Source organism: Felis catus, chromosome D1, assembly GCF_018350175.1.
Source record: "Felis catus isolate Fca126 chromosome D1, F.catus_Fca126_mat1.0, whole genome shotgun sequence".
NCBI lineage: Eukaryota > Metazoa > Chordata > Mammalia > Carnivora > Felidae > Felis > Felis catus.
In genome coordinates this window covers 102,629,053-102,654,384 of record NC_058377.1, presented here as the reverse complement: position 1 = coordinate 102,654,384, position 25,332 = coordinate 102,629,053, and the positions used below count along the sequence as shown (strand labels likewise).

The following is a 25,332-nucleotide window of genomic DNA, read 5'->3' as shown; positions in this document are numbered from 1 at the left end:
TTTTTTTAACAGTAAAAATAGGGGTGCCTGGGTGGCTCAGTCGGTTAAGCTTCTAAGTCCTGATTTCAGCCCAGGTCATGATTCATGAGATCAAGCCCCACCTCAGGCTCTATGCTGACAGTGCGGAGCCTGCTTGGGATTCTCCCTCTCCCTCTGCCCCTCCCCCGTGCTCGCTCTCTCTCAAAATAAACATTTAAGTTAAAAAAACTTATTCCATGTTAACATTTTAATGTTTTTTAAGAGCAGGTTTGTGGGTTTTTGTTTTTGTTTTTGTTTTTTTACATTTTTGCACATGTCTTTAAAGTTTGGCTTAATAGAAGACAGCTGGATTTTCCTATCTACTTCTGTGTTCAATCTGTCATGATGTTATTTTAGTTGAAGTATATGAAGAAAATCCAGCCTCCCACAGACAAAAAGTTGGAAAAAGAATTTTCAACAATTTTTCAGATAATTATGTATATTCTTTGATAGTACACTAATACACAACAAGTAGAATTTCTCTAAAGAGCAAGTTGAGTTTCTCTAAAGTTAGCAGTAATGTAGAATCTGAATCCAAATGAATGACCTCTTCTTCACACTTTGTTAAATTAAAATGCATTGGTCTGTCTTGCACTTTGAATGGGTCAGTTACCCATTCATGATTCTGAAACACCACACACTAGTCATTTGGAAAATACTGGTTCATAGAGTAATGCAGATCTTCTACATGTTAACACATTTCATTATACAACATCAAAAAAAAAAAATCACATTCATTACTATCACCACTGGTTTGATTAAAATGTCTTTTCGGGTGCCCGTGTGACTCAGTTGATTAAGCATCCGACTCTTGATTTTTGCTCAGGTCATGATCTCAGTTTCATGAGTTCAAGCCCCATGTCAGGCTCTGTGTTGGCAGTGTAGAGCCTGATTGGGATTCTCTCTCTCCCTCTCTCTCTGCGTGTCCCCACCCCATAAATAAAATAAACCATAAATAAATAAATAAATAAATAAATAAATAAATAGTCTTTGAAGTATGGGTGTGTTATCAGGCTCATAATGGCAGGTACAAGTTTTTCACTTGAAAATTCAGGCAACAAGTACTGTTAGTTATTTTTCCTGAAAGTGACAAGCTCATTGCATTCATTTTTGAGAAAATGTCTAGCAAATACGCAAGTCTAAAACCATAGCTTGCCATTTTTTCCCAAGTAAAAATGGCATTCCGTAAAAAGAGTGGCTGGTCCACTCAGAAACTCCAACTAGAGCACCTGTGCTTTCCCCCAGGTCCACTACCACACTCTGGATGCAGCACAGGGCTCGCCAAGTACTTCCTATTTCATCAGCACAGGAGATTTCAAAAAGACGTGTGCTCAAGGTCACAAACAATAAAATTAGTAATTCTTACAGCTCCATCAAGTACATTAACAAGTGAAACGGGCTCTTTTTTACATTGTGAGCGCATGGCCACGAAGCCTAGGACGGCTAGTGGTGTGGGGTTGGTGCCATAGCTGCTGCTGCAAACACTCCCACTGCTTCTGCATAGTCAGCACAGATGTCAACAGACATGGGGATCCTCACACCACATCTCAAGAACCCTGATGTTGGAACACCTGGGTGGCTCAGTCAGTTAAGCCTCCGACTTTGGCTCAGGTCATGATCTCAGAGTTTGTGAGTCCGAGCCCCGCGTCGGGCTCTGTGCTGACAGCTCAGAGCCTGGAGCCTGCTTTGGATTCTGTCTCCCTCTCTCTCTGCCCCTCTCCTGCTCACACTGTCTCTCTCAATCTCTCTCTCTCTCAAAATAAAAACCTTAAAAAAAGAGAGAGAGAGAGAGAGAGAGAGAGAGAGAACACCCTAATGGAGGCAAAAGCCAAGTGTCAGCAAGATAATAAGGGTTACAGCACACACTTTCATGAAAAAGAAAATGTTTCATAAAATACGCCAATTCATCTTTGGGGCGCAAAATTTATTTGCTCACACGGCAAAAGTGTTTAAAAGATAAAACCACAAATAGCAGCAGTGATCTCTGGGTAACAGAAATAAGTGATTTTTGTTGTTATTTTTCTGGTTACCTGAATTTTCTAATTTTTCAACAGTCCACATATTACATGGTATTATGTGGAAATTTAAAAACCAAAAAATAATCATTATGCGATATATACATACATCAAAGCACTATGTTGTACACCTTAAATTTACACAATGATATATGTCAATTATCTCTCAAACAGAGAAAACAGTTGTAAGTCCGCAAGCAAAGACAGGATCACTTCCAGGCTACTGCCTGTTTTCTCTTCTAATGCTCAGGCTTACCAGCCTCTGTGGTACAATCCTAAGGTAAAGTATTATTACCGTCTACCAAAAGACTAGCTCATGCAGTAACAAATACATATTCTATTCCACAGGAAGTAAGCCCACTGAAGAATAGCCGTGGTGGAGTAAAAGCAGAGGGGTACGCCCCCCAGACACTGTACCTGATTTTGGGTTCCGGTCAATGAGAGGGAGAGTGCTGTCATCATATGAATGACTGCTCTGGCTTCGAGAAGCATTGTTTAGATTTACCTGGAAGCAAACATAAAATGCAACAATGTCACAGAATACTGAACTCACCCATATTTTATTTCCCAACGGGCACAGATCTTTAGGTTCCTATTCCCAAATATAGCTCTTCCCAAAAGGTACCTCATATGGGTTAAATATCTACATAGTGAAACAAATGAGGGTTTTGTGGCTTCTATTTGTGTTCCTGAACAGGAGATTACAGAGATACCAAACACTCGCACTATCAGAAGGTGACCTAGTTTCCAGTAAATTCCTTCAAGGGGCTATGGCACATCTGGGGAAAAGTCAAACAGGCCATCTTCCCTCGTCCCCACCAATGTGGACAGCATGCTGTGGCACCGAGGAGAACCACAGCTATTCTGGCACTAAATGAAGCATAGCATCGTTCTTTTCGGGGAAGGAGTAAACTGAATGATCTCCTTACTCAGAAAGACTTGGGATAAAGCAGGACTTAAGGCAATAGTGAGGAGGAAGGAACCAAAGACAAAAGTGTTACGTGAAACCAAGGGAAAAAAGGGTCAAGTCTCAGGCCCAAGAGTTACTCTACCTGAAAGTCTGATTTCTTCCATCCTTCTTTTTCCAGTGGCTTCCGCAGCTCCTTATATCCCCAGATTGTCTGTAATACAAGTGCTGCTGCTCGGACTTCTTTTTCTGAACGGTTCCTTTTGAGGAAAGTAATACGATATGGAATTTGGGTGTTAAGACCAAGGAGGAAGCTGAGAGCCTGTACTCTCCAATATAATGTAACATAAGAAGAAATGCCGAAATGGGCAAGATCAAGTATTCACCAAGTTCTGTACTGTGTCCCAAACAGTGACACAAAAAAATGTTTGATGCAACAGGTCTGTTATCAATTTATAGCTCAACATTAAGACAAAACATTAAGACAGCATTATCTCTTCACACTTTATATGTAAATAAGAAAGCAAACATGGAACGCTCCTTCCTAGTAACTCCCCTCTCACACACAAACTCTTCCAGTTGTCATTTTCAGTGTTAAACTCACCCTGATTTGTTGATCAACACCAGCTTCTCAATACCCTGTGTCTCTCGAAGCTTTTTGGCAGCCTCCAAGTTCTCAGCAATAACCTCATTGATGGTGTTCAAAAGAGAGACCACAGTGTCCTCAGAGAAATTCTGGGAAGAGCTCTGCTGCCCTCCTGGCAGGTTCTTTACCAAGTTCGGAATAGCATGTTTACCTACAGCGTTAAGACAGAAGGACTGTGTGCAGGGAGAACAAAGCAAGTCCAGTATGTGGAGCCTAACACTGTACTTACTTGCATCAATCATATTAAGTGCAATTCACTGTCCACATGAATCAACTTCATTTTGCTATGGGGTTATCGTATCAGAAGAGCCATGAACATATGGTCCTTCTTACTCCTTTATTTATTCTCCCCTTTAGTCACATTGAAACTATGTGAATACTTTATATCAAATATGTTACAACGCCCCTAACAAAGCAAGTGCTTAATGAAGAATAGCTGTTTTGGGGCGCCTGGGTGGCGCAGTCGGTTAAGCGTCCGACTTCAGCCAGGTCACGATCTCGCGGTCCGTGAGTTCGAGCCCCGCGTCAGGCTCTGGGCTGATGGCTCGGAGCCTGGAGCCTGTTTCCGATTCTGTGTCTCCCTCTCTCTCTGCCCCTCCCCCGTTCATGCTCTGTCTCTCTCTGTCCCAAAAATAAATAAACGTTGAAAAAAAAATTAAAAAAAAAAAGAATAGCTGTTTTTATTCTAGTTTTGAAGAGTTACCAGTTCTTGTCTTTCTAGGAACCATTAAACTAGAACCCTCAGAACCACAAACTATGGAGGACTAGCCAGGATCCCTCCTCTCAGTCACTGCAATAATAACTATTTAGCATCTGCCAGACTAAAGGCTTGGTACTGATACTGAGATTAACCGTGTGCATCCAACTCCTTACCAATCAGTTCTTTGTTGCGAGCATCTACCGCCAGATTTCTCAGTGCTCCGGACGCAGCTTTCACTACACGCTCGTGTTCACTGGTCAGGAGGTCAGCAATGGCAGAAAGAGCCTTCTCTTGACGCAGAGCAGAGCGGATGTATCGACCATACTGGAAGTAACACACAAGAAGAGGTAGAACAGATTACAAACGGTGGCAAACTAGTTAGGTAAGTTCTCCCATCTCTAAGTCTATTTTCTGAAAGGTACTCACCGTCCAGCGCCCAGCACACAAGTTCTGGATAGCTCCAGCTGAGGCTTCTAGGATGGCAGGAGTCTTGCTCTCCTTGAGGAGTGAGATGTATATCCGAACCACCTCTGGCTGAAATAAAAGCTCATAGCCTGCACAAGAAAGGGCAGGAAAGCAGGGGATGCTAGTCATTACCTAAACACCAGGCTCTGGCTGGTTGAAGTTCAGCCTCAGTACTCTGGATTGATGGATTTGTGCTCCTATACCATTAGAGCCCCTATACTCTCCCACTCACCCAAGAGCAAACTCAGAGGCTTGATTCCATGCCTTCTTAAGAATAATTCACCCATGGGAAGAGCAGAACAGACCTCAACTCTCATATGCAACTCCTTTCTCTCTTTCCTCTTTGTCTCTTCTCTTCCACAGTCTACTTTGGCCTTGGCACTCAGGGCATTCAGGTGCCCACTGACACTGCTCAGGGTTAAAGATTCCTCATCTCAAGTGAATTATTTCTAACTTAACTGAATCATTCTGTCTACCTTTACTATGACTAAGTACAAAGCCTATCCTAGATTTAACAACATCTAAAATTTTTACATCCATGAAGAACTGTGAATTTTAAACTCACTGTACTGGTAAACATAAACACCCAAACTGTGAGAAAGAGGCTTCTTAGAACAATTACAGTCCTAAGGACAGTAGTGGTTACTTAAAGCACCTCCGTTTCTGGCCTAGATGGGTTCAGGACCTTACCCATCCTCCAATAATCTGAAAAGTTGCCACAGCAAGCCATCTTTCCTAAGTTATTGCTACAATACCAGTTTCCCAGTGCTCCACCATCATTCCATGCCCAGAGTAGGACAGAGAACAGTGATCATACTGCAGAGTCTACTGTTAGGTTACCAAACGCTTGTCTGTGAACTATATATATATGAGACCGAGATCCCTGGAGACTAAAAAGAAAAAGATAACTTACCCCGGGCAGGACTAGTTCTTTTAGGGAAATCCACTGTATCGTTAGCTGGATCCTCTGTGGGTTTTTTCCCTTTGGAAGTTAAAAAAAGGAGGGGAGGGGAAAAAGTTTAAGAAAGGAAAGAGTCCACATAGTGTACTTTTTATTCTTCAGTCAAAATCTTTGGATCAGAGATACATCAAGAGGGGGGAAGAAAACAAAAAACAAGGTCCCCCCCCACAAGCTGTCTCAGCAGGGGGCTGTGCAGAAACAAGGACAGAAAACAGGCAGCAGACAGGTAAGATAAGGATAAGCACCGTTGTTGCTGTTGTCCTGAGTTCTGAGACCTGGGTCTGCTATCCAGAAATAGCATGCCATGAGCTATTAGCTCCAAAGAGCTGAACTTGTTTCAATGGTCCTCCTCAACTGAATTTTCCTACATGCATCCACAGGGAAGGGTTAGGAAATACTAGGGAAGCTAAAACCAAAGCATGCAAATTAGAAGTCCATAAGCTCCTTAAAAGATTCCACTCACCTCTGGAGAACCACTCATCTTCCAGTGCGTCACCCAAGGTGGAAAGCAGAGAGAAATGAAGGAAGAAAAATGCAGGAGAGAGATGTCAACAGGATCGTGGGCAAATAAGCAGGGAAGCAAGGAGGAAAAGAAAAACACGGGAAACACAAAGGAGGAATGGGGGAGAAGGCCCCAGATTAGTTGAGTTCTCGTCCTTCACTGCCCCCAAACTGATACCAATGACCACCACCACCACCACGATCACCGCCATGAATGGAGAACACGACACTGGGGAAGCGGCTGCAGAGCGAGGAGATATCCTTGACTAGGCAGACTCGTGTACTGCTCAGCAAGTGTTTTGTGCCTAAAGCTAAAAGAGTTCCTTCCCTTTCCCATCCTACATTAAAGAGCAAGGAACAAAGAACCAAAACTCACCTTTGCCCTTCTTGGCCCCAAAGCAACTGGCAGCATGTGGCCCAGTATTGTTGGCAACGTTGGGAGGTGCCTCTTGGTAACGCTCTGCCTGTGGGATCTCCCGGTGAACTTGGTATGACAAATTCCGAAGAAGACAAACACAGTTCTCCACAAGCTTGGGGACACAAGATAAAGGGCTCGGTGAGTGAGGAGAATGCCTATAGTGATTTCCCAGCAAGTCCAGGTTTCCATGATCCAAGTATTAAAATACTGATCCCCAAAAGCATAGCCCAATCCGTCATCTCTCACAAAGCCTCTTAAGCGCACCAAGCTTCTCAAAATCCTTGCAGCCTCAGGCTACTGGAAGGTTTCTGCCACCATTTGGTGTGTGACACAAAACCGAGGGTCACCCTTTTTCCTACTTAGGAAAATATAGAACCTTGGAAATATAGCTAAACAGCTTTAAAACAGATTATACAGGTGAAGGAATTTCTAAAGAAAACCATGGTGAACATCTGCTTTAGGGAACAGGAGCTGGTACAGATACCTCAGGTCATCTGAAAGCCTGAGATGGTAGGTCTGCACTACTGGTGCCTCATGGTTGCTGTGAATGGAATTCACTCAGCTGTCAACTTACCTTGCTGTCTGAATCCTTCTGCCCAATCTCAGCCTGCACAATGAAAATGAGGGCATCCACTAAACCATCACATTCCCGAAGTTTCCGGCGAGCCTCACTCCTCTCTGAGCTGACATTCCTGAGGGGAAAGGGAGAGGCTTCAAGATGACTCAAATCTATGGGGCGCCTGGGTGGCGCAGTCGGTTAAGCGTCCGACTTCAGCCAGGTCACGATCTCATGGTCCGTGAGTTCGAGCCCCGCATCAGGCTCTGGGCTGATGGCTCGGGGCCTGGAGCCTGCTTCTGATTCTGTGTCTCCCTCTCTCTCTGCCCCTCCCCCATTCATGCTCTCTCTCTCTCTCTGTCCCAAAAATAAATAAAAAACGTTGAAAAAAAAAAAATTAAAAAAAAAAAAAAAAAAAAAGATGACTCAAATCTAGAAATCCTCCCTTGATATCTTCAACATTTACAAGCCTCCTCTGTATCTTTTCTTTTCACTATAACGAATAGTGAGTACTTGTTATAAGCAAGGCACTGCGGTTAGAGAAAGTTAAGACAATCCCTACTTTCAGGACATTTATACTGTTAACAGTGCTTTAAGATAGAATAGATACTTCTTTCATGGAAGGACGAATGAAGAATGGGGCAGAGAACACAGGGGTATACTCCAAAGAGAGAAAGAAGATATCAAGAAAATTTTCATGAAATAAAGGCATTCTTGAGTTTAGCCTCAAAAGATAAATAAGGAGGGGCGCCTGGCTGGCTCAGCCGGTAGAGCGTGCGACTCTTGATCCTGGGGTTTTAAGTTCAAGCCCCACGATGGGTGTGGAGATTACTTAAAAAAAAAAAAAAAAAAAAAAATCTGTAGGAAAAAAAAGATAAAAGAGACAGGGGTGATGTGGACTGAAGGAAGAACAGTTCCTCCCCCTACCCTTCTAGTACATTTTGTACTCCTTTTGTTCACTCATTGCAGCCTTACTTGAAATACATATCATTGAGGACAGGGACACAGACATACACAAAAGCTCCAAGCTCAGGACTTGACAACTGCTTTACATGTGGTAGATATTGAACAAACATTTACAAATTAAATGAACAAAGTCAAAGAGGCACAGAAGTGAGGATGTGCAGGGAACAACAAGTAAACCAGCGTAGCGAACGTATGTGGCATACAAAGGAGTAGTGACAAAGGTAGAAGACAGGCTGGAGTCAGAGTCATTCCTCCAGTCACAGGAATGGAGGCTGAGTGACAGGCTGAAGAATTTAAAAAGAAAAAAAAAAATGTTAGTCCTCAAAACTTCAATCTTCATACTCTTGAAGCCCCTACGTTACCTAAGACAGCCAGCTGTGTTGGTAAGCACCGACTCCCACTCGATATGGCGCGGTTTGCAATCTTCATTTGGTTCCCGCTCCCAACCAGAGTGTGGGATGATCACCTCATCTGTCAAGGCATGCAGTGCATGGTCCACAATCTCCATTTTGATTGAGTCATGGGATGAGAGATTCCACAGGGTTCCTGGCAGAGACAACTCATCAGATAACCTCTCCAACACCCAACACAGGATGTTTGAAGAAAGCCAAAGAGAATCCCCTACTCCATCATTTCTCAGTCTTCCCCAATACTTTATAATCTGGTATAACCAGATACATTATACTGATATTTAAGCTTTTGTTTGTGACTCACGGTAAGAAATATACATTATGGCTCAACATACACATACATACATACATGTCATGAAATAAAATTTCATAAAGTAATACTTACAAGCAATGCTCTCTGGGCTATCTCTACCAGAGTTTCTCAACTTCAGCACCACTGACCTTTTAGGCCAGATAATTCTTTGTTGTGGGAAGCTGACCTGTCCACTGTTAGATGTTTAGCATCTCTGGCTTTTACTCATTAGATGCCAGTAGCACTCCCCACAAGCCAAGTTGTCTGTCTCCAGACACTGCAAATATCCCCTGATGGGCAAGATCAGTCCAGAGAACTAATAATCTACCCTATTTTTTTGTTCTCTCTTTCTCTTGAAATACTGATTGGGATTCACAAAACTGTATTTAATATGCACTAATGGATCACGACCCACAACATGAAAAACAACTCTTCTAAAGCAAGGGCCACAAGCTCGATTGTCCACACACGTCAGGCAGGTATGTCAGAAGCAGATACTTAAAAGAAATTACAGGAGAGTAGAAAAACGGCAGACACCCAGCTTCAGTGTTTGGGAGACAACTTCCTACGTGGCAGTAGTTGGCTAAAGGCAATAGAATACGTTCAGGATTATTGCAAACCGGAGCGCACATGTACCAATCAGCTCAGACCAACTGTCAGGGAGCAAAATAAACCTACTATTACCAATCCTTGCACGTTTTTACCAGAAGCCAAGAATCTGGAATTTTAAGTGAAATCTTCTGAATTTTAAACATCAGCAACCAATTCTTTAAAATTTTGAAAACCTTGTGTGATCCAAACAAATCTGTGAGATGGATTTGACCCAAAGACCACAAGTTCACGACCTTGACTCAAAAATAAAAGGACTGGAAATCCTTCTAGCTCTCAACATCTCCAGGGGTAAGAGTAACCCCAACCGAGCAGTCCTCTTGTGCCTGTAACTCACCAGTAATGACTTCAGTGAGGTCCATATCACGAGCCTTTCGGAGCAATCGCACAAGGGCAGGAACACCATCACAGTTTTTTATGGCGATCTTGTTATCCTGGTCACGCCCAAAAGAGATATTCTTGAGAGCTCCACAGGCTCCAAGATGCACTTCCTTTTTGGGGTGGTCTAACAGCCCCACCAGTACTGGGATTCCCTTGAGCTTCCGAACGTCGGTCTTCACCTTGTCATTGCGATAGCACAAGTGTTGCAGGTACGCAGCTGCATTAGACTTGACAGCATCCAGGCGGAACCCTAACATGGCTATCACCTCTGGCAGCTCTGGCTGTCTCCAGTTGGGAGGTGGTGGCCCTCCCTTGCGCAGGCTATCCAAGCTTGCTAAACTTCCCCGTTCATGCTGGGCCAGAGGAGCCCAATAGTACTGGTCCGATGGCACCTCCTCACCAATCATGTCTTCATAGCTCCTGCAGTGTTGGAAAAACCAAGAGGAAAGACGAATACATCAAGTTGTTGAGTCTGGTTTCCCGGTGAGCTCCCATTACCCCTCACCTCCAAGGCAAGAGTAACTTCAGCTCCAGTACGCTAGATCTTACCTCTCCTTTGCATAAATGATGCGTTGATCAATTTTTCTTAAGGAGAGAAGGTAACAGTTTTAAAGGCATCTGCATTTAGATTAAAACTACCTTTTTTTCCTATCAAGTTTACTAGCTTGGAAGAGGGTAACAAATATTCAGAGACGTTAATCACAAAAAAAGAACCAAATCTTGACTGCTTAGCACTTAAATGATACCTGACAGCTAACCTCTCTGGATAGAGACTGAAATAAACCCTCAGATGACAGGGTTAAACCAAAGAAGTCAGCAAACAATGTCTGAGAACAGTTCTTACAAGCCTTTAGCTAAACAGGAAATGAGGCATTTACACACAGGAAACAGCTGCTGGGATTAGACCCTTAAACACACTTCTTATTTAAGCCTCTCCTTATCTTATTTTGGAAATTATAAGAGAGAAGGTGATAAGAGTAAAAACAGTACATGCCTTCTTGGTACATTACATGAGGACTTCGCTTTGGTATGAGCCTGAACATTAATTTTCACAGTCCACCCCAACGTCATCTCTGCTATTCAACAAATATGTTTGAGATAGGATTTCTAGCCTCTGATTTCTAAATACCTCAGATTCTGTTAAAACAGAGACTACAGAACACCACAGCATTTGGGATACCCAGTCACCAAGAAAAGTACAAAAACAAAGCAACTGAAGGTTTAGAGAAGTCTAACCAGAATTCTTCCTATTTCAGTACTACCAGCAACCACTAGAGGGTGAATCTGTCACACTATTATTTATTCATAACCACCAGGAAGGAAGAGACCCATTATCTGTGAGCTCATCTCACTCTTTGGCTCCCATAGGAAAGAGGAGAATCTATTGTGTGGAACTCTCCAAATGAGTCTGTTGTTTGTTCCACAAAACCCCTCCCACTGTCAGCCCAACCCTCAAGGTTAGCCAGGAGCCAAGGGCCTGCCTCAAAGCTGTCAACATCAACCACTCAGCAGCAACTCAGATGGATGAAGCATTTAGTAAAATTCACTATTTTTTAATATCATTGAAACAAAATGAACAGGTTATAGAGCTGAGTTTTAAAAATAAGCTACTGAACACTATTTTAAGTAAGATTCCAGTTTAGCCAAGAAAAAGAAAGTCAGGGTATGTTTACCTGCATAGGAAAAAAGAACTCGCACCAAAGGAAAGGAAACACACCAAATGTTAACCATAGGTCTTTATCAATGGATGGTGTGCCTTTCTGGGTTTTCTAGTTTTTAGTGAGCATATTTTACTTTGATTATTATTTTAATATAACCAATCACAAAAACAATTGCTATAACCAAGATGTTGGTCACTCAGTTGTATTTCCTTCTTTTACAAGCAGTGGATCATGACATTCTTTCCCTTGTTTTACAAATAACAAAGCTGTACCCAGAAAGATTAAATGACTTGCTTGAGGCTATGTAGCTAGTGGCAAAGGCACAACTAGAAGTCTTCTGGTTCAGTGCTTTTTCCACTAATCATTCTGCCTTACTGTTTCCGTTTGACCTTGTATTACTCTCCTAGGCCTAGAGCAGGAAGCAGCAAATGTTCTTGCTAGTCAAGCAGGTTTCCAAGTCCAGTGCCACCCTGGAACAGACCCAAGAACCAGGCCCCAGACGCTCTCTATGTCAATTGCCACAGCAAGGGACAGCAGAGAATGAGCTGGCCACCCACACCTGCCTAGGTCCAATCACTCTACTAATGAGGAAGTCAGAAAGGCAGATTTGTTAACAAGCAGAAGGGCCAACACCCTGGGCAGACTCTTTGGTGATAGCTGTTATCTACCAGTGCTCCAAGTTGCACCAGCTGAGGTCTGATGCCCACCCCACTGCCCCCTCCCCCCAATGAAAGGTGAGTCACATGGGAGTTGGACTAGCTGTCCAAATGATACAATACCTAAAAGGTGAGTGACTCAGGCTTAGATAATGGGGCCTCTACCCCTGGGCCCAGCCCAGTTCATTATTAACCAAAGCTACCTAATATGAGGAAAATGAGCACAAAGGCATTTGCTTTAGAAGGTTATGATCCCATAGAGAAATTCAGCAACAGCTGCTAGGATAGCCTTACCATCAAGACATCTATACATCTTCCCCTTTACTTCTTATTTTTCCTTGCCTAGTAAACACTATGTCTCTGATTTAATCTAAAGCAGAGTTGGCAGCCTATGGGCCAAACTTGTTTTTGCACAGCCCCAGAGCTAAAAATGGGCTTCTATATTTTTAAAAGTTTGTAAAAAGAACAACAACACACAACAAAAATTATACATGGCCCGCAAAGCCTAAAATGGTTCTATCTAGTCCTTCACAGAAAAGGTTTGCCAACCCCCATTCCAAAGCATTCTCTCAAGGCAAACCATCTACCAGCCCAAACATCAATCATGCCCTTTTTCAGATCACCAAAGAATCCTCCGGGATGAGTAGTAAAGTCAGAAGAGGCAGCTGCTTAGTGACCTTTCAGAATGTCACTAATGTACCACCCTCAAAGGATGCCACCCCCATTTCATTTTATAATCAAATGTAAGAACCAAAACACAGTGTCAATTTGGGCTTTTGTGAGATCAAGGTTTGTTTTTAACTTGAGATTAAAATCACCATGGGGAGGGTTCTCCCTTCACTGTCTATTCTGGCCTGGAAAGCCTAAAACCCTCAACTCTGAATACCAAATCAGATGCTGAAGAAATTCACAAGAGCAAGGGAGTGTCCCACAGCCCCAGGCACCAAGCTCCTTTGTGATGCTGCCTATCTCTAACTGGGGGTTAGGCAGAAACAGCAGAAACTCTTGGCATAGAAGCAAAGGCCATTCTTCAGGATATAGACCAATAACCATCACAAGTCATTTTCTATAATTAGATATATGACTTCTATAATGAAAAAGAGACAAAAAAGCAAGTCAATATTTAGTAAAATCACAGAAGGGAAGACACAAGTGTCTCTTATTGAAAAACACTTGGGAGAAAGAAGAGGGGAGCCTGGGTGGCTCATCCATCTGACTCTTGATTTCAATTCAGGTCATGAACCCAGGATCATGGGATCAAGTCTGGCGATGGATTCTGCTGAGCGTGGAGCCTGCTTGAGATTCTCTCTCTCCCACTACCCCCTCCCCCACTTGCTCTCTAAAACAAATAAAATGAACAAAATAAATTAAAAAAAAAAAAAAAAAAAAGAGCTGTCCCTTTTCACTATTTTGAAAAGACCCTTACCTTCCCCTTTTCTTCCCTACCTGAGTCGTCGGCGAGGGTCAGAGGGCGTCCCCGTCCGACGGGCAGTGCCATAATCAGACATCATGCCGTAATCCAGGTCATCATAGCCCATGCTACGTTGGTCGTCCTCTAGCCCATAAGGCTCTGGATGAAAACGATGCAGATCCACACTGCTCCCACCTACCCGAACCTGGGGCTGGGGCCCATAGACATCCTGTCTACTAGGTGCCCGATAACCTTCCATGCTGGGCCGATACCGCTCCTCAATGCGGGTCACCCGGGACAGACTGCCATAGTTGTCACTGCTACTTGGATAACCATCTTCATAGTGGCGGCTATATCCATCAGGAGGGTAGTGGAAGTTCCTGGGAAGAGTAGCAGTGCCTGCTTGCCCCACATAGGGACCAGGTCCCCCATTGCCATTCTTGCGGAAGTCACGACCCAGAGTCTGGATATAGTTGTTAGAAACTGACGAGGCATCCACAGGCAGCCCATCTGGTCCCATAGGGACTGGCTGTACTGTCCGTGTTGTCACAGTCTTCACCACTTTCTTGACCTTCAAGTAAGGAAAGAGAAAAGAGTGAACAATAGAAGCTTAAATTCTAGACTGCTCTAAGAAATGAAATAAACCCCTACTGCCAGATCACTTTATCTAGAAATGCCTTACGCTTTACCATCTACCCTCCTCTCCATCTTAGAGGAAGTCCCCAGGCAGGACAGCTGCACTGACAGTAACTGTGCCTATAAAGGAAGCTACTATAGACCTTATAAGGTCTTTCTTTCTTCCCCATTCCATTAGATTTTCCCAGATCTCTTCTATATTCCCTGTCTGGCCAGAGACCACTTTCTTTATGCCTCCACTACATACATTCAACACCTTTCATCCACCTTAAGTTTTTTTTTTTTTTTAATTTTTAAATTGTTAAATTTTTTTATATGTTTATTTTTTTTTTAGAGAGAAAGAGAGCACAAGGAGGGGAGGTTCAGAGATAGAGGGAGACAGAATCCAAAGCAGGCTCCAGGCTCCGAGCTGTCAGCACAGAGCCCGACATGGGACTTGAACTCATGAACTGTGAGATCATGACCTGAGCTAAACTCAGGTGCCTAACTAACTGAGCCACCCCAGTGCCCCCACCCTAATTAAGTTCTTAATCCCTCCCAGTAAAGCCCACAAGAAGACCTCCTCCATCATCCCCGACCTCGTATAAGTCTTAGCTTACTGTGGTCTCTGTGCGCCGAGTAGTTCCATCATCAGAGGTCTCCACGGAGACAACAGACATGGCTCCCTCCGGGTCCTCCTCCGTGTAGGTCTCCACAATCTGCCCTGGCTCCTGCATCCTGGGAATGGTACTATACACAAGGTGACTGTGATCCTGTATGGAAAAGAGGAAAAGCAAGAAACAGCCATAAAGATCAACAGTCCAACCCAATGACAAGCAGTCTCCCTAGAGACAAAGACTTCTCATGCATCTTCCATGGGCCCCAGGATTTTCAGAGGGGTAGCTTTCCCCACATTTTGAACTTCTACAAAAGAGCAGAAGCTATAATTTCCCAGTTCTAGTCATCTAACAAATATGAACTGAGGGGTATCTGGGTGGCTCAGTCGGTTGAGTGTCCGACTTTGGCTCAGGTCATGATCCTGTGGCTTGTGGTTCAAGCCCGTGTCAGGCTCTGTGCTGACAGCTCAGGGTCTGGAGTCTGCTTCAGATTCTATGTCTCCCTCTCTCTCTGCCCCTCCCCTGCTGATGCTGTCTCTCCTCTCAAAAATAAACATTCAAATATTACACACACACACACACACACACACACACACATATATAAACTGAGTTAACTATAGCCACATCAACACCCAAGTGACAGAGACAGCAGACAGCAGATTTAACTTCCCAGTTCTGGTCGTCAAAGTGAATATGATCTGTGTTGACCGCGGCTACATCTACATATGAGTGATCCTTCAAAAAAGAAGTTCAACCAATAAAGAACTTTTAAGATGAACCAGAAAAATCCCCAAAAGAGCCATCTTCTGACTGGCTCTGTACCCTTCAGAAACTGCCTAAGGCTCAAGACCAACCAGATTTCAGGTAGAAATAGAAGCACGCCCATTCCAGAAAAGGGATGCAGTAATTGAGGGATCAAATACCGGATCAACAGCCATTAAGATTCATTCCAAAATACAATCATCTATACATTGAAGCTCCACTGTTTTATTTTCTTAATTAATGCGGGGGGGGGGGGGGTACTTACAATGTACTTTACAAGACACCCATAAGCTTTTATAGGCTGGGGAAGGAAGAAGGTACAAATGAAACAGCTGAGACTGTGAACCAAAGAAGTTACCTGGGGTCCGTTGAGTTTCAGATCTGAAAATTTCTGTCGCTCAAGGTCAGCATCGCCCACAAACCGGCCGTTCTGAAACACAGCCCACAAGGAGATAATTCATTTTGTGGCCTTCCTTTGCTCTATCAAATACAAATTATCTTTTTTTCCAAACAGGAAAAGGGCTTTCAAAATGATATTTGTGGCCTGGAGTCCTTCTGTCAAGTACTTATAAAAGAACAACATCACCCCTTAGTTTTAGCACTTTCCTCAAAACTGGAATTGGGCCTGGTACTAGCAGACTGGGTCTTTGGAGGATAAGAAGGTAAGCTCTATGAGGGCAGATGTTTGTTGTATTTTTATTTTTCATTTTTTGGTCAGTTTTGTTCAGTGATGTATTTCCAGTGCCCTGACCAATGCTTGGCACATAACAGGCACTCAAAAACTATTGGCTGAGTAAATAGCAGAGACTCAGGTAAGTCCTTAAAAATATAAGGCTAGGTTGGGGAGTTTCCAAAGGCCTTTTTTTAATTTTTTTTTTTAACGTTTATTTATTTTTGAGACAGAGCATGAATGGGGGAGGGTCAGAGAGAGAGGGAGACACAGAATCCGAAACAGGCTCCAGGCTCTGAGGGGTCAGCACAGAGCCCGACGCGGGGCTTGAACCCACGGACCGCGAGATCATGACCTGAGCTGAAGTCGGACGCTCAACCGACTGAGCCACCCAGGCGCCCCTCCAAAGGCCTTCTTTATTGCTCCGTCCATATTCATGCTCTACTACCACTGGAAACTTCCATATCAGAGAGACGCAAGAGAGAGGAGTCTCTCTTTCCAATAGGAAGAAAATGAGTACCCCAATTCCCCTCAAGCAGACAGTTGTCTCAACATCATCTTCACCAATGTTTAGAGCCACGGAACACAAGTTGCTCTGTCTTAAGCAGCAGGAAATAATCTGACAACGTTATACTATGTAAAAATACATTTGACTGCTCCTCTTCCAATAGAAAACTGTGAGATCCAGCCACCTTGGGAGACTTCCCCCACCCTTCTCCCATTACCTAGGGAGTGTAATGCTGCAGGGAGAGGAAGTTAAACATTATTTTCAGGAAGAAGGAAGGGTGTGGCTTCACTGCTGAACTGAAGTTAAAAATAAAAAAGAGACAGAAAGAGAAATCTTGTACTAAATCCTGGAATTCCCCACCACCTCCAAGCCTGAGCAGTCCTGCTCTCCCCATTCCATATATACCTCTCATTCCTGACCCTCAATTCTGGTTCCTATAAAAATCCTAGGAATCTTGCAAACACACTGCCTCCAAGTTCCTGATCATCCCCTAAATGGACTTCAGTCCTCTCACTCAATATGCTCCTCAGCACGAGGAACCTTCTCTGTCTTAAAAAATAATCAATGAAAAAGGCAACTGGAGCATAAGCTGGAGCATAAGCACTGTTGTTAGTTCCCACAGGAGATCTCTTAAGATGGAGTCTACTGGGCAATGCCTACTCTACACACACACACACACACACACACACACACACACACACACACGAACGCACGCATAACCTCAGACAGATTATATCACAGCAAAGTCAGACCAGAGAAACCATAGGAAACACAAGATACTTCTCATTTCTAACACCAACTCCCCCAAGTCACATCACAAAGTCAGCCAACCCAGAGACCACTGGCTCCTGTGGTTATCTGGGTTAAATAGCAGCACGATGCTCCTTCTCCAGCTCTAACCAATGATCCCTTCCCTCCAAGACATGATTTGCAAAAGCCAACAAAACGAGCACGCAAGGACAATATGGAGCAGGAATACACAATTTATGGACACTGCCACACCTTCTGAGCAGACTGTTCCCTGAGGGAGACTGAACTGGAGCCGAGAATACAAGATGCCCAACTGCGCCAACCACTAAGCAGACATTTACTTTCTTGAATTTTTGATACCAAGTTGGGGAAAAAAAATCAGAGAAAACAGAAGTAACTTGATTACAGCTCAAAACTATATGATCTAGAATCCCAACCCAGAAACCCCACTCCAGCAAAACAGAAGTCAGACGGATGCTTCTCGAGATAAGTCCACTCAACTCAGCAGAACAGCAATATCCCCTGTGTCTTATATCAGTATTTAACACCCCTGGATAGGTTCACCATGAAGCATGGGCACTGGACAGCCCAGCACCATGAGGAAAAGTAGTTTCCCAGGTAGGATCATAGCCTCTCTATGACCATGCCAAAGTCCTACCTGCAGGTCTGATGGAGAGTCCTACCTGCAGGTCTGATGGGTTACCTGATGCCGGCGGGTGAGGGTGCCGTTGGCCATGAGTGGGTTGGCATCTTGTGGTGAGACCCGGACGCGTTCCAGTTGCGCCGAGACGTGGCGCCGCTCCTCCTCCAGCGCCCGGGTCAGCTTCTCAAACTGGGCCTCTTGCTCCTTCACAGAGGCCAAGATGCTGGCGGTCGACTCCACCTCTGAGTCGTCCATGAAGGTAAAGGGCGGAGCCGCCGCAGAACAGGGTAAAAAGGAAGGTGTGGATCACAGAGGGAGGAGCAAGGAGGGAGAAGGCCCCCCTCACTTCACACTACCGGGAGAAGGTAAGAGAGAGGAGAGAAAAGGTCACAGGTCAGAGAAGACAGATGAATCATTAATCCCAGAGCCAAAGATGCCCTCTTGTGGTTTTACTGCGATGCAGAAAGCCAGCCACCATCAAGCCTGGGAGCCCATCACCAGTGTCCGCTCAAGCAGGATCCTTTGCCCGTTACCCTTTGGTAAACACCTCACCGGAAATAATTACTGAATGGAAAGGTGCAACTAGATCCAAGTCTATACCGTTGGCACAAGAGGGAGAATACGGCTAAGGGCTGCAGTCATGACAGGAGATTAAAACTAGATTATTTTTCCCTGGGAAAATTTGCTGGCATCAACTCAATGAAAATTGTAACTCCACATTACAGACCAGCACTCGCTGTCCTGCAAGAGCAAGCCACTGTTAGAGGTAAGGGAGCAGTACAGGTCCACAGATCTTCCTCAACCTCCCCAAATCTGAACACTGAAATTGCTGCAGTGGTGGCAAAATACACTAAATGAAGATGCTAAATTAGAAGGCCAATTAAAAATGGAAATATTAAAAACTTGCTATCAAATGCAGGAAACAAAATGAAGGCCCCCATATTTAATACATTCAGGAAGGGGCCTTTCTATGTTTCAAAACTGTACTACGATACTGGAAGGCAAACCGTGTGCCTTGGCTAAAGGAGACAAGGGAGCAAAAAAACCCACAAAAATTCCATATGTAAAAACGCACCCATGCAGCGACCTTTGCCTCCCTTGGGGAGTTGGAAAATGAGCATGAGGCTCAAACTCTGAAACTGTCCCTTGAAGTAGTTCATATTCTAATTTCCAGACAGTCAATTGCTGGAACTTCCTACATCCCTGTTATTCTACAGAAAGCTCTAATAAACCAACTATATTTTTCATCTTTACTTACTCCAACTCAGGGTAATATCCAAGTATCTAGAGGGCTGGTGTGCTAGTTATACAATAAATGATAGTTATACAAAATGAAGAGTTCCCCCTATCCTGTTACATTAACTGCAAGTTGGCCAGTAAATGGAGGGGCACTGTAGTCATACTGTTGGACTGAACAAGGTTTCTCACTTACAAATTGGCTATAGATTTTATGGCCAGCTCACAATATACCATGTCAAGAGGCAGGTTTTAAAATAAACTCTCTTCCCCTCCTTCACCACCCTCTCATCAACCCCCTAAAGAAAAAAGACACTTAAAAATTTTATTCTTAAGAAACATAATTCCATACACACCTGTTAAGAGAAGGTCGTAACTGATTGGCTTAATACAGAGAACAGCCCAGTCTAGATTCAAAAAATCATGGGAGAAGCATCCCAGCCACCACAGCAAGGAGGAAGCAGGAAGGAGACAGCTGCAGAAATATTTGAAGGAAAAATGGGAATGAGAGGAAAATAATATATACACAAAATATTAAAAAATAAGAGGAACAGGGGCAGGTATTGGGAGAAGGACAATCTGGGAACAGAAGGGAGTGAGTGATGTATAAAATACGACTTGGAATTGCTTAATGTGACAAATGCCCTTTGGACTTTGCTCTGTCTTCAGGTATTTGGACGTTGGATGTAGTTTTCACTAAAACCTGGATTCTACTGTCATAGACTACTTCTGTACAAAACCAGGGGTAGGTTATAATATGGATAAAGATTCATTTACCCCCTATTCCCAGCAACCAAATTGGGGGGGGGGGGGAAATGTCGTTGGAATGCCCTTCCCCCTCCTTCCCACCTCTAAGGCAGAAACCTCAAAGCCCAGTCCCAGCATGCCCACAAAGACATTGAGAAACCAATGCAACAGTCGTAGTGGGGAAGACATGTGGGGACTAGCCTAGGCTGAGCCTTTTGCTTCAGTTCCCTTTCCCACGCTCCCCAGAGCCCCACCAAACACAAATGCTTGGGCCCTTGGGCCCGTGTGCTTTAAAGTATACGCAGCATTCTGTAAGCAAGAGCACCCAGAGGAGCAGATAGACAGGTGCCCAATAAACTCCCTAATTAGTCCGCCACCACTAAGCTCCTTCCAGCGGATCCAGTACCTAAATCCAAGAATGTGGCAACCCTGTCTAAATTCCTTCTACCCTGGCTCTGCGCTCCCACAGTCACACTTATCAACTCCTGTTCTTCCTTCCGGTCCACTGCCAAGTTCTTCTATTCCCACCCTATATCCCAACAGGCCACTCAAGGGTCTTTAATGAAAAGTAACCTCATTTAAAAAAAAAAAAAAAAAAAAAAGCTGCTCCCTTTTCCTCTCTATTGCTTCATTTTAACCATTGCCCTTATCCATCATGTACGATGACCTATGAACCTTCCATACCAAGAGGACTCTAAGCCCAAGAGTGAGTCTTCCAGTTCTAGGCTTCAACAGGGCTCAGACTGCAGTTACCACTCTGGCAGCCTCTGCCCTGTAATCTCCTTTACTAATAAAAGCCCAAACCACCACTATTATGGGGCATACAGTGAAAACACTCCCTGCTGCAGAGAAACTGTTTGTCACCCACTTTTATGTCACCCATAAACGGCCACTTTTTACCCCTACAGCTTTAGTTTAAAAGAAGGGGTTAAGGAAGGTTGTAGGAAAACTACCCAGGGCTCTAGGCCAGGAGGCACGATCCTTCCCCACGTTCATGGCTTTAAAGGCCAACCACCTGGCTCTAATTTGGAGAAGAGGACAGCACAGTTAAGCAGAAAGACAGGGTCAGATTCCATGGGGAGATTTTCTGCCTGAAAGAGAGAAGCAGAGGCTGTGTGGGATAGGACTCAGAAGACTGGAACCAGTCCTGGCTCTGCCACTAGCCAACAATGGCAGAAAGTCACTGCCGTGTTCTCATCTGTAAGATGCCAACATCACCAGCCCAGTTTAACTGAGGGTTGCTAAGAGAAACAGGTGAGATAATGTACATCATACAAATGTGAGGTATTAAGTTGTTTCAGGAGTTAGTTTCTATCTCCCAATTATATTACTTAATGGTAATGCCTCAGCCCAAAACTATTCTGTGAACTAGTAGATGAGACTCACTGGATCAAGAGCATAACTGGGTTCTAAGGAGTGGATGAGCTGGTTCCCCTGCTCCAACTCTATTTACTAGGGAGGTCCCACCTAGACCAGTGTTTCTGGGACATAGGGCATAGAGTATTACAGATCTGCTATAATAAGTTCTTGACCCCTTATTTGACGCCTTGGTAGTTTATTACCAAGGAGAAAGGAAAGGTGAAAAGAACTAACAATTACTGAATGTTTTACATTTATTATCTTGGCAATACTTATAACCCTAAGGAAGTAAGTTCTACTGCAAATGAGAAAACAGGCTCTAGGTGAAGAAATTACCCAAGGTCTAGGTTAATAGCAAGTTCCGAATATCAACTCAGATCTATTCCATTCTAAAGCCTGTGTTCTCTTTCTACTACATGCTGTCAAGCCCAAAAAATACAAGCCCAGTAGAAGATGGACAGTCCAGTCCTTCTTCCCCACAGTCCTTGAGCTTTCTGCCCAAACATCACAGGAAAAGGGGGAAGGGGAAGCTTCCATTTTTCCTTAAAGGCTTATTTATATGTCTGCATATAAGATATAAGTGGAAGAACAGAACCAAATGGGAGGAAAAAGCAAGCAGAAGTAGGGGGAGAGAATGAAGCTGCTGGCAAGCTATAGAACACTGCTTCACAACTCAGACTTAAGCAAAGTCTTCTCCATGCCATACACACACAAAAATTATGGTTTAGACCAGAATCTGCAAACCATTAACCGACTTTGGCAATTAGAGTCAAGAAAGTCACGGGAGTCCAGGCCAACACCTTTCTTAATATTTTCAAGTGAGTTAACACTGGATCTCACTACAAAAAGAATCGAGGAATTCTCAAAGTGAGAAGGAGCAGGAGAAGGCCACACATAAAGTGAGCCCTGCTATTTCCTTAAGACTGTACTTTCCCTTAAGACTACAATTGGGGTTTTTTTGTTTGTTTTTTTTAATTTTTTTAACGTTTTATTTATTTTTGAGACAGAGAGAGACAGAGCATGAATGGGGGAGGGTCAGAGAGAGAGGGAGACACAGAATCCGAAACAGGCTCCAGGCTCTGAGGGGTCAGCCCAGAGCCTGACGCGGGGCTCGAACCCACGGACCGCGAGATCGTGACCTGAGCTGAAGTCGGATGCCCAACCGACTGAGCCACCCAGGCGCCCCATGACTATAATTGGTTTTACTTCTAACAAGCCATAGGTCCTACAGACTTGTGAGTCTACAGCAAAGCCTCAACAATGGTACAAATTCAGTCTCTTCTGTAAGAATCCAAAACCAGAAGTTAAATTGGATCAAATACCCAGCAGGACCAAACAGACAAGGCCAACCAGGTAGCTGGGCAAAAAATATCAGCAATAGCATGGTCCCCTGAAATGATCCATTCTACTGTAACCCAGCCAAAGAAATGTAACTTGGAATTATGATTTTTAGAAGTTAAAAATACAGACTTTAGAATCAGACTAGGTTCAAATCCCAACTCCACTGTTTCTTAGCTATAGGACTTTGGGCAAAGTACCACTTAATCTCTAACCCTCAGGTTCCTTTTCTGTAAAATGGGGAAATAAACTACATGTAAGGGTAGTTGTAAGAAGTACATAAGACAATCCACATAAAATGCTTAGAAAAATGACTTGACACACAGAAAGCTATTAATATGGTTACTAATACAAACACTGCTACAAATAGCTACCACAAAGGACTAGAGTTTGGTGGTGTTAATAGGTCTTTTGAATAAACCACACGTTTCCACATGCTCCCCTCTCTGCTTTACAGCAGACCAGTAAACTAGAGGAACTCTTCACACTCTCAAAGGGAAAAACAAAATAAAACTCCAGATTAGGGTCAAAAGACCTGGGGTTCAAGTCCTATGTCTGCCAAAAACTAGCTGTGAGAACTAGCTCACAGGGGAAGTTATAACCCAAGCAATCTGCATTTTTATTACTTGTCAAGGCTTAACTTTAATGGGCTCATATATGTAAACCTATAGGCTGGGTGACTCTGACATCCATGCTATCCTGATAAACATATCCAATAAAGATATGACTAGAATTAGGCAAGCTAGCCCTTATGGAAAGAGGAAAAAGTATTTGTCCTAAGCCCCACAAAATAGTCTTTGGGGTTCTTAGGAAAGAAATTTTCTGTAGCCAATCCCAAAGCCAGTTCTCCTCCTTCCTTCCTTTTTATTCATCATGAAATTAAAACCGATATCACAAAGTTATGCCTTCCTTCCAAAAGCAAGAATAAGCAAAACTCCTCTTCTAGGTCATCCTAGGAATTTCAAATGGTGGTTCTAAAAAGCACACTGAGGGGCACCTGGGTGGCTCAGACGGTTGAATGTCTGACTTCAGCTGGGGTCATGATCTCATGGTTCATGGGTTCAAGCCCCATGTAGGGCTCTGTGCTGACAGCTCAGAGCCTGAAGCCTGCTTTGGATTCTGTGTCTCCCTCTATCTCTGCCCCTCCCCCACTCATGCTCTATCTTTCTCTCTCTCAAAAATAAATAAAAACATTAAAAAAAATTTTTTTAAAGCACACTGAGCCTCATACTGAAGAATACCAATCAACAGAACATAGCACCTGTAACGCCACAGAGCTGTACTACATAACACTCAAGCCAACAAAAGTAGGTCTTCTAGACCCCTAAAAGGCATTTGTTTGCCTTAAATAGCACTTGCTCCAAAATTCAAAGCAATTACTCCTGTTCAAACATACACACAGAAGGTTGCCATTTTATTTTTAAAGTAAAGGAATATATTTTGTCGGTAGTTTTTCTCTGGCTTCTTCTCACAAAGAGCGCTTGTACCAGAGTCCAAGATCTAAGTACCCCACCCACCACCTGATGTTCCACCATCCCAAACTCAGTGAGAACAATTCCAGTATACCTCCTTTTGTTGGGAAGACTCACTCCCACCCTAAGCCAAGTCCCTGGACATGATTTGCATTAAGACCTAAAGAAGACCCCGCTCACTTCACGATCTCAACTGACCACTTCTCAGAGTTACAAATCCAATATTCCAGAAATGGCCTTGTCTCAGGTGTTAGCAGTTTCTGAGCCTCCCTGTGGATCTGCCTGATGTGGGGCCCAGCTTCTCCACTTAAGAGCACCCAAAAGGCAGACTGGAGACTTTCACTTTCCCAGGGAAAGCCTGGGTCTCACTGTGTCCACCATGAATCTCTCTGATATAAGGGAGTCTCTGACAAATCACTGTCCTCTTAGAAACGAGTGATACTTCTGATTGGAATTCAGAAAAGAAGGAAAATAAATACACAATAGTTTGAAGTTGTTTTTTCTTTAAATACTCTTTGTTAAAAGGAGGTTGAACTGGCAATCTCTACAGGTCAACAGGACACGTTAAACTCACTTCAGTCTTATAATCCTGACCCAAAGTTACTCATCAGGTTTTAGCTTTTACTGTGACTTTAAAAGAAAAAAAAAAAAAAAATCACCTCCATCATCTTGACCCTAAATTCGGAAACCAGATGGAATATTCTCCTTGTTCTTTTCCCCTACCAAGTATTCTGGGAACCCCCAAACCATAACATACTAAATGGATGAATGCTAGACTGGCTTTGAAAAAAAGGAAGGGTGTGGCTCTCAGTTAGTGAGGGGCCCAGGACTGAAAGGCTATGGAAAGAGACAAAACCTGCTTCTCTCTGGGGCACGTATGACACACACACAGGACTGGTCTAACAAGTCCTTCTGATCTCTCAGGCCAGGCCGCCTCCTTCTCCTCCCCCATTACCCACGTGCCTCTCCAAGGCCCTCCACTGGGCCAGCCAACGCTGAATTTTCTCTCAATCCTGAAGGTCTGAGACACGGGAGTTACTTA

General features: G+C 43.7%; 1 protein-coding gene across 14 annotated transcripts in view; it reads right to left on the bottom strand.

Moving 5' to 3' along the window:
* CTNND1 (catenin delta 1) overlaps positions 1-25,332 on the bottom strand; it is a 52,439-nt gene that overhangs the window by 4,469 nt on the left and 22,638 nt on the right. For 9 of the 14 annotated variants that reach the window (XM_045039318.1, XM_045039324.1, XM_045039319.1 and 6 more), the window contains 16 exons: positions 19,731-19,849; positions 18,199-18,490; positions 15,926-15,997; positions 14,809-14,961; positions 13,609-14,144; positions 9,802-10,265; positions 8,516-8,699; positions 7,206-7,323; positions 6,590-6,743; positions 6,176-6,193; positions 5,665-5,733; positions 4,713-4,840; positions 4,460-4,610; positions 3,545-3,737; positions 3,086-3,200; positions 2,451-2,538 (listed from right to left, as the gene is read on the bottom strand). In XM_045039318.1, coding sequence (XP_044895253.1) covers positions 2,451-2,538; positions 3,086-3,200; positions 3,545-3,737; positions 4,460-4,610; positions 4,713-4,840; positions 5,665-5,733; positions 6,176-6,193; positions 6,590-6,743; positions 7,206-7,323; positions 8,516-8,699; positions 9,802-10,265; positions 13,609-14,144; positions 14,809-14,961; positions 15,926-15,997; positions 18,199-18,393 — 2,638 coding nt within the window. In that variant the 5' untranslated portion in view covers positions 18,394-18,490; positions 19,731-19,849. Of the gene's footprint in view, positions 1-2,450; positions 2,539-3,085; positions 3,201-3,544; positions 3,738-4,459; positions 4,611-4,712; positions 4,841-5,664; positions 5,734-6,175; positions 6,194-6,589; positions 6,744-7,205; positions 7,324-8,515; positions 8,700-9,801; positions 10,266-13,608; positions 14,145-14,808; positions 14,962-15,925; positions 15,998-18,198; positions 18,491-19,730; positions 19,869-25,332 lie in introns of those variants that run through there. The other 5 variants (XM_045039327.1, XM_045039323.1, XM_045039320.1 and 2 more) reach the window with 4 other exon arrangements.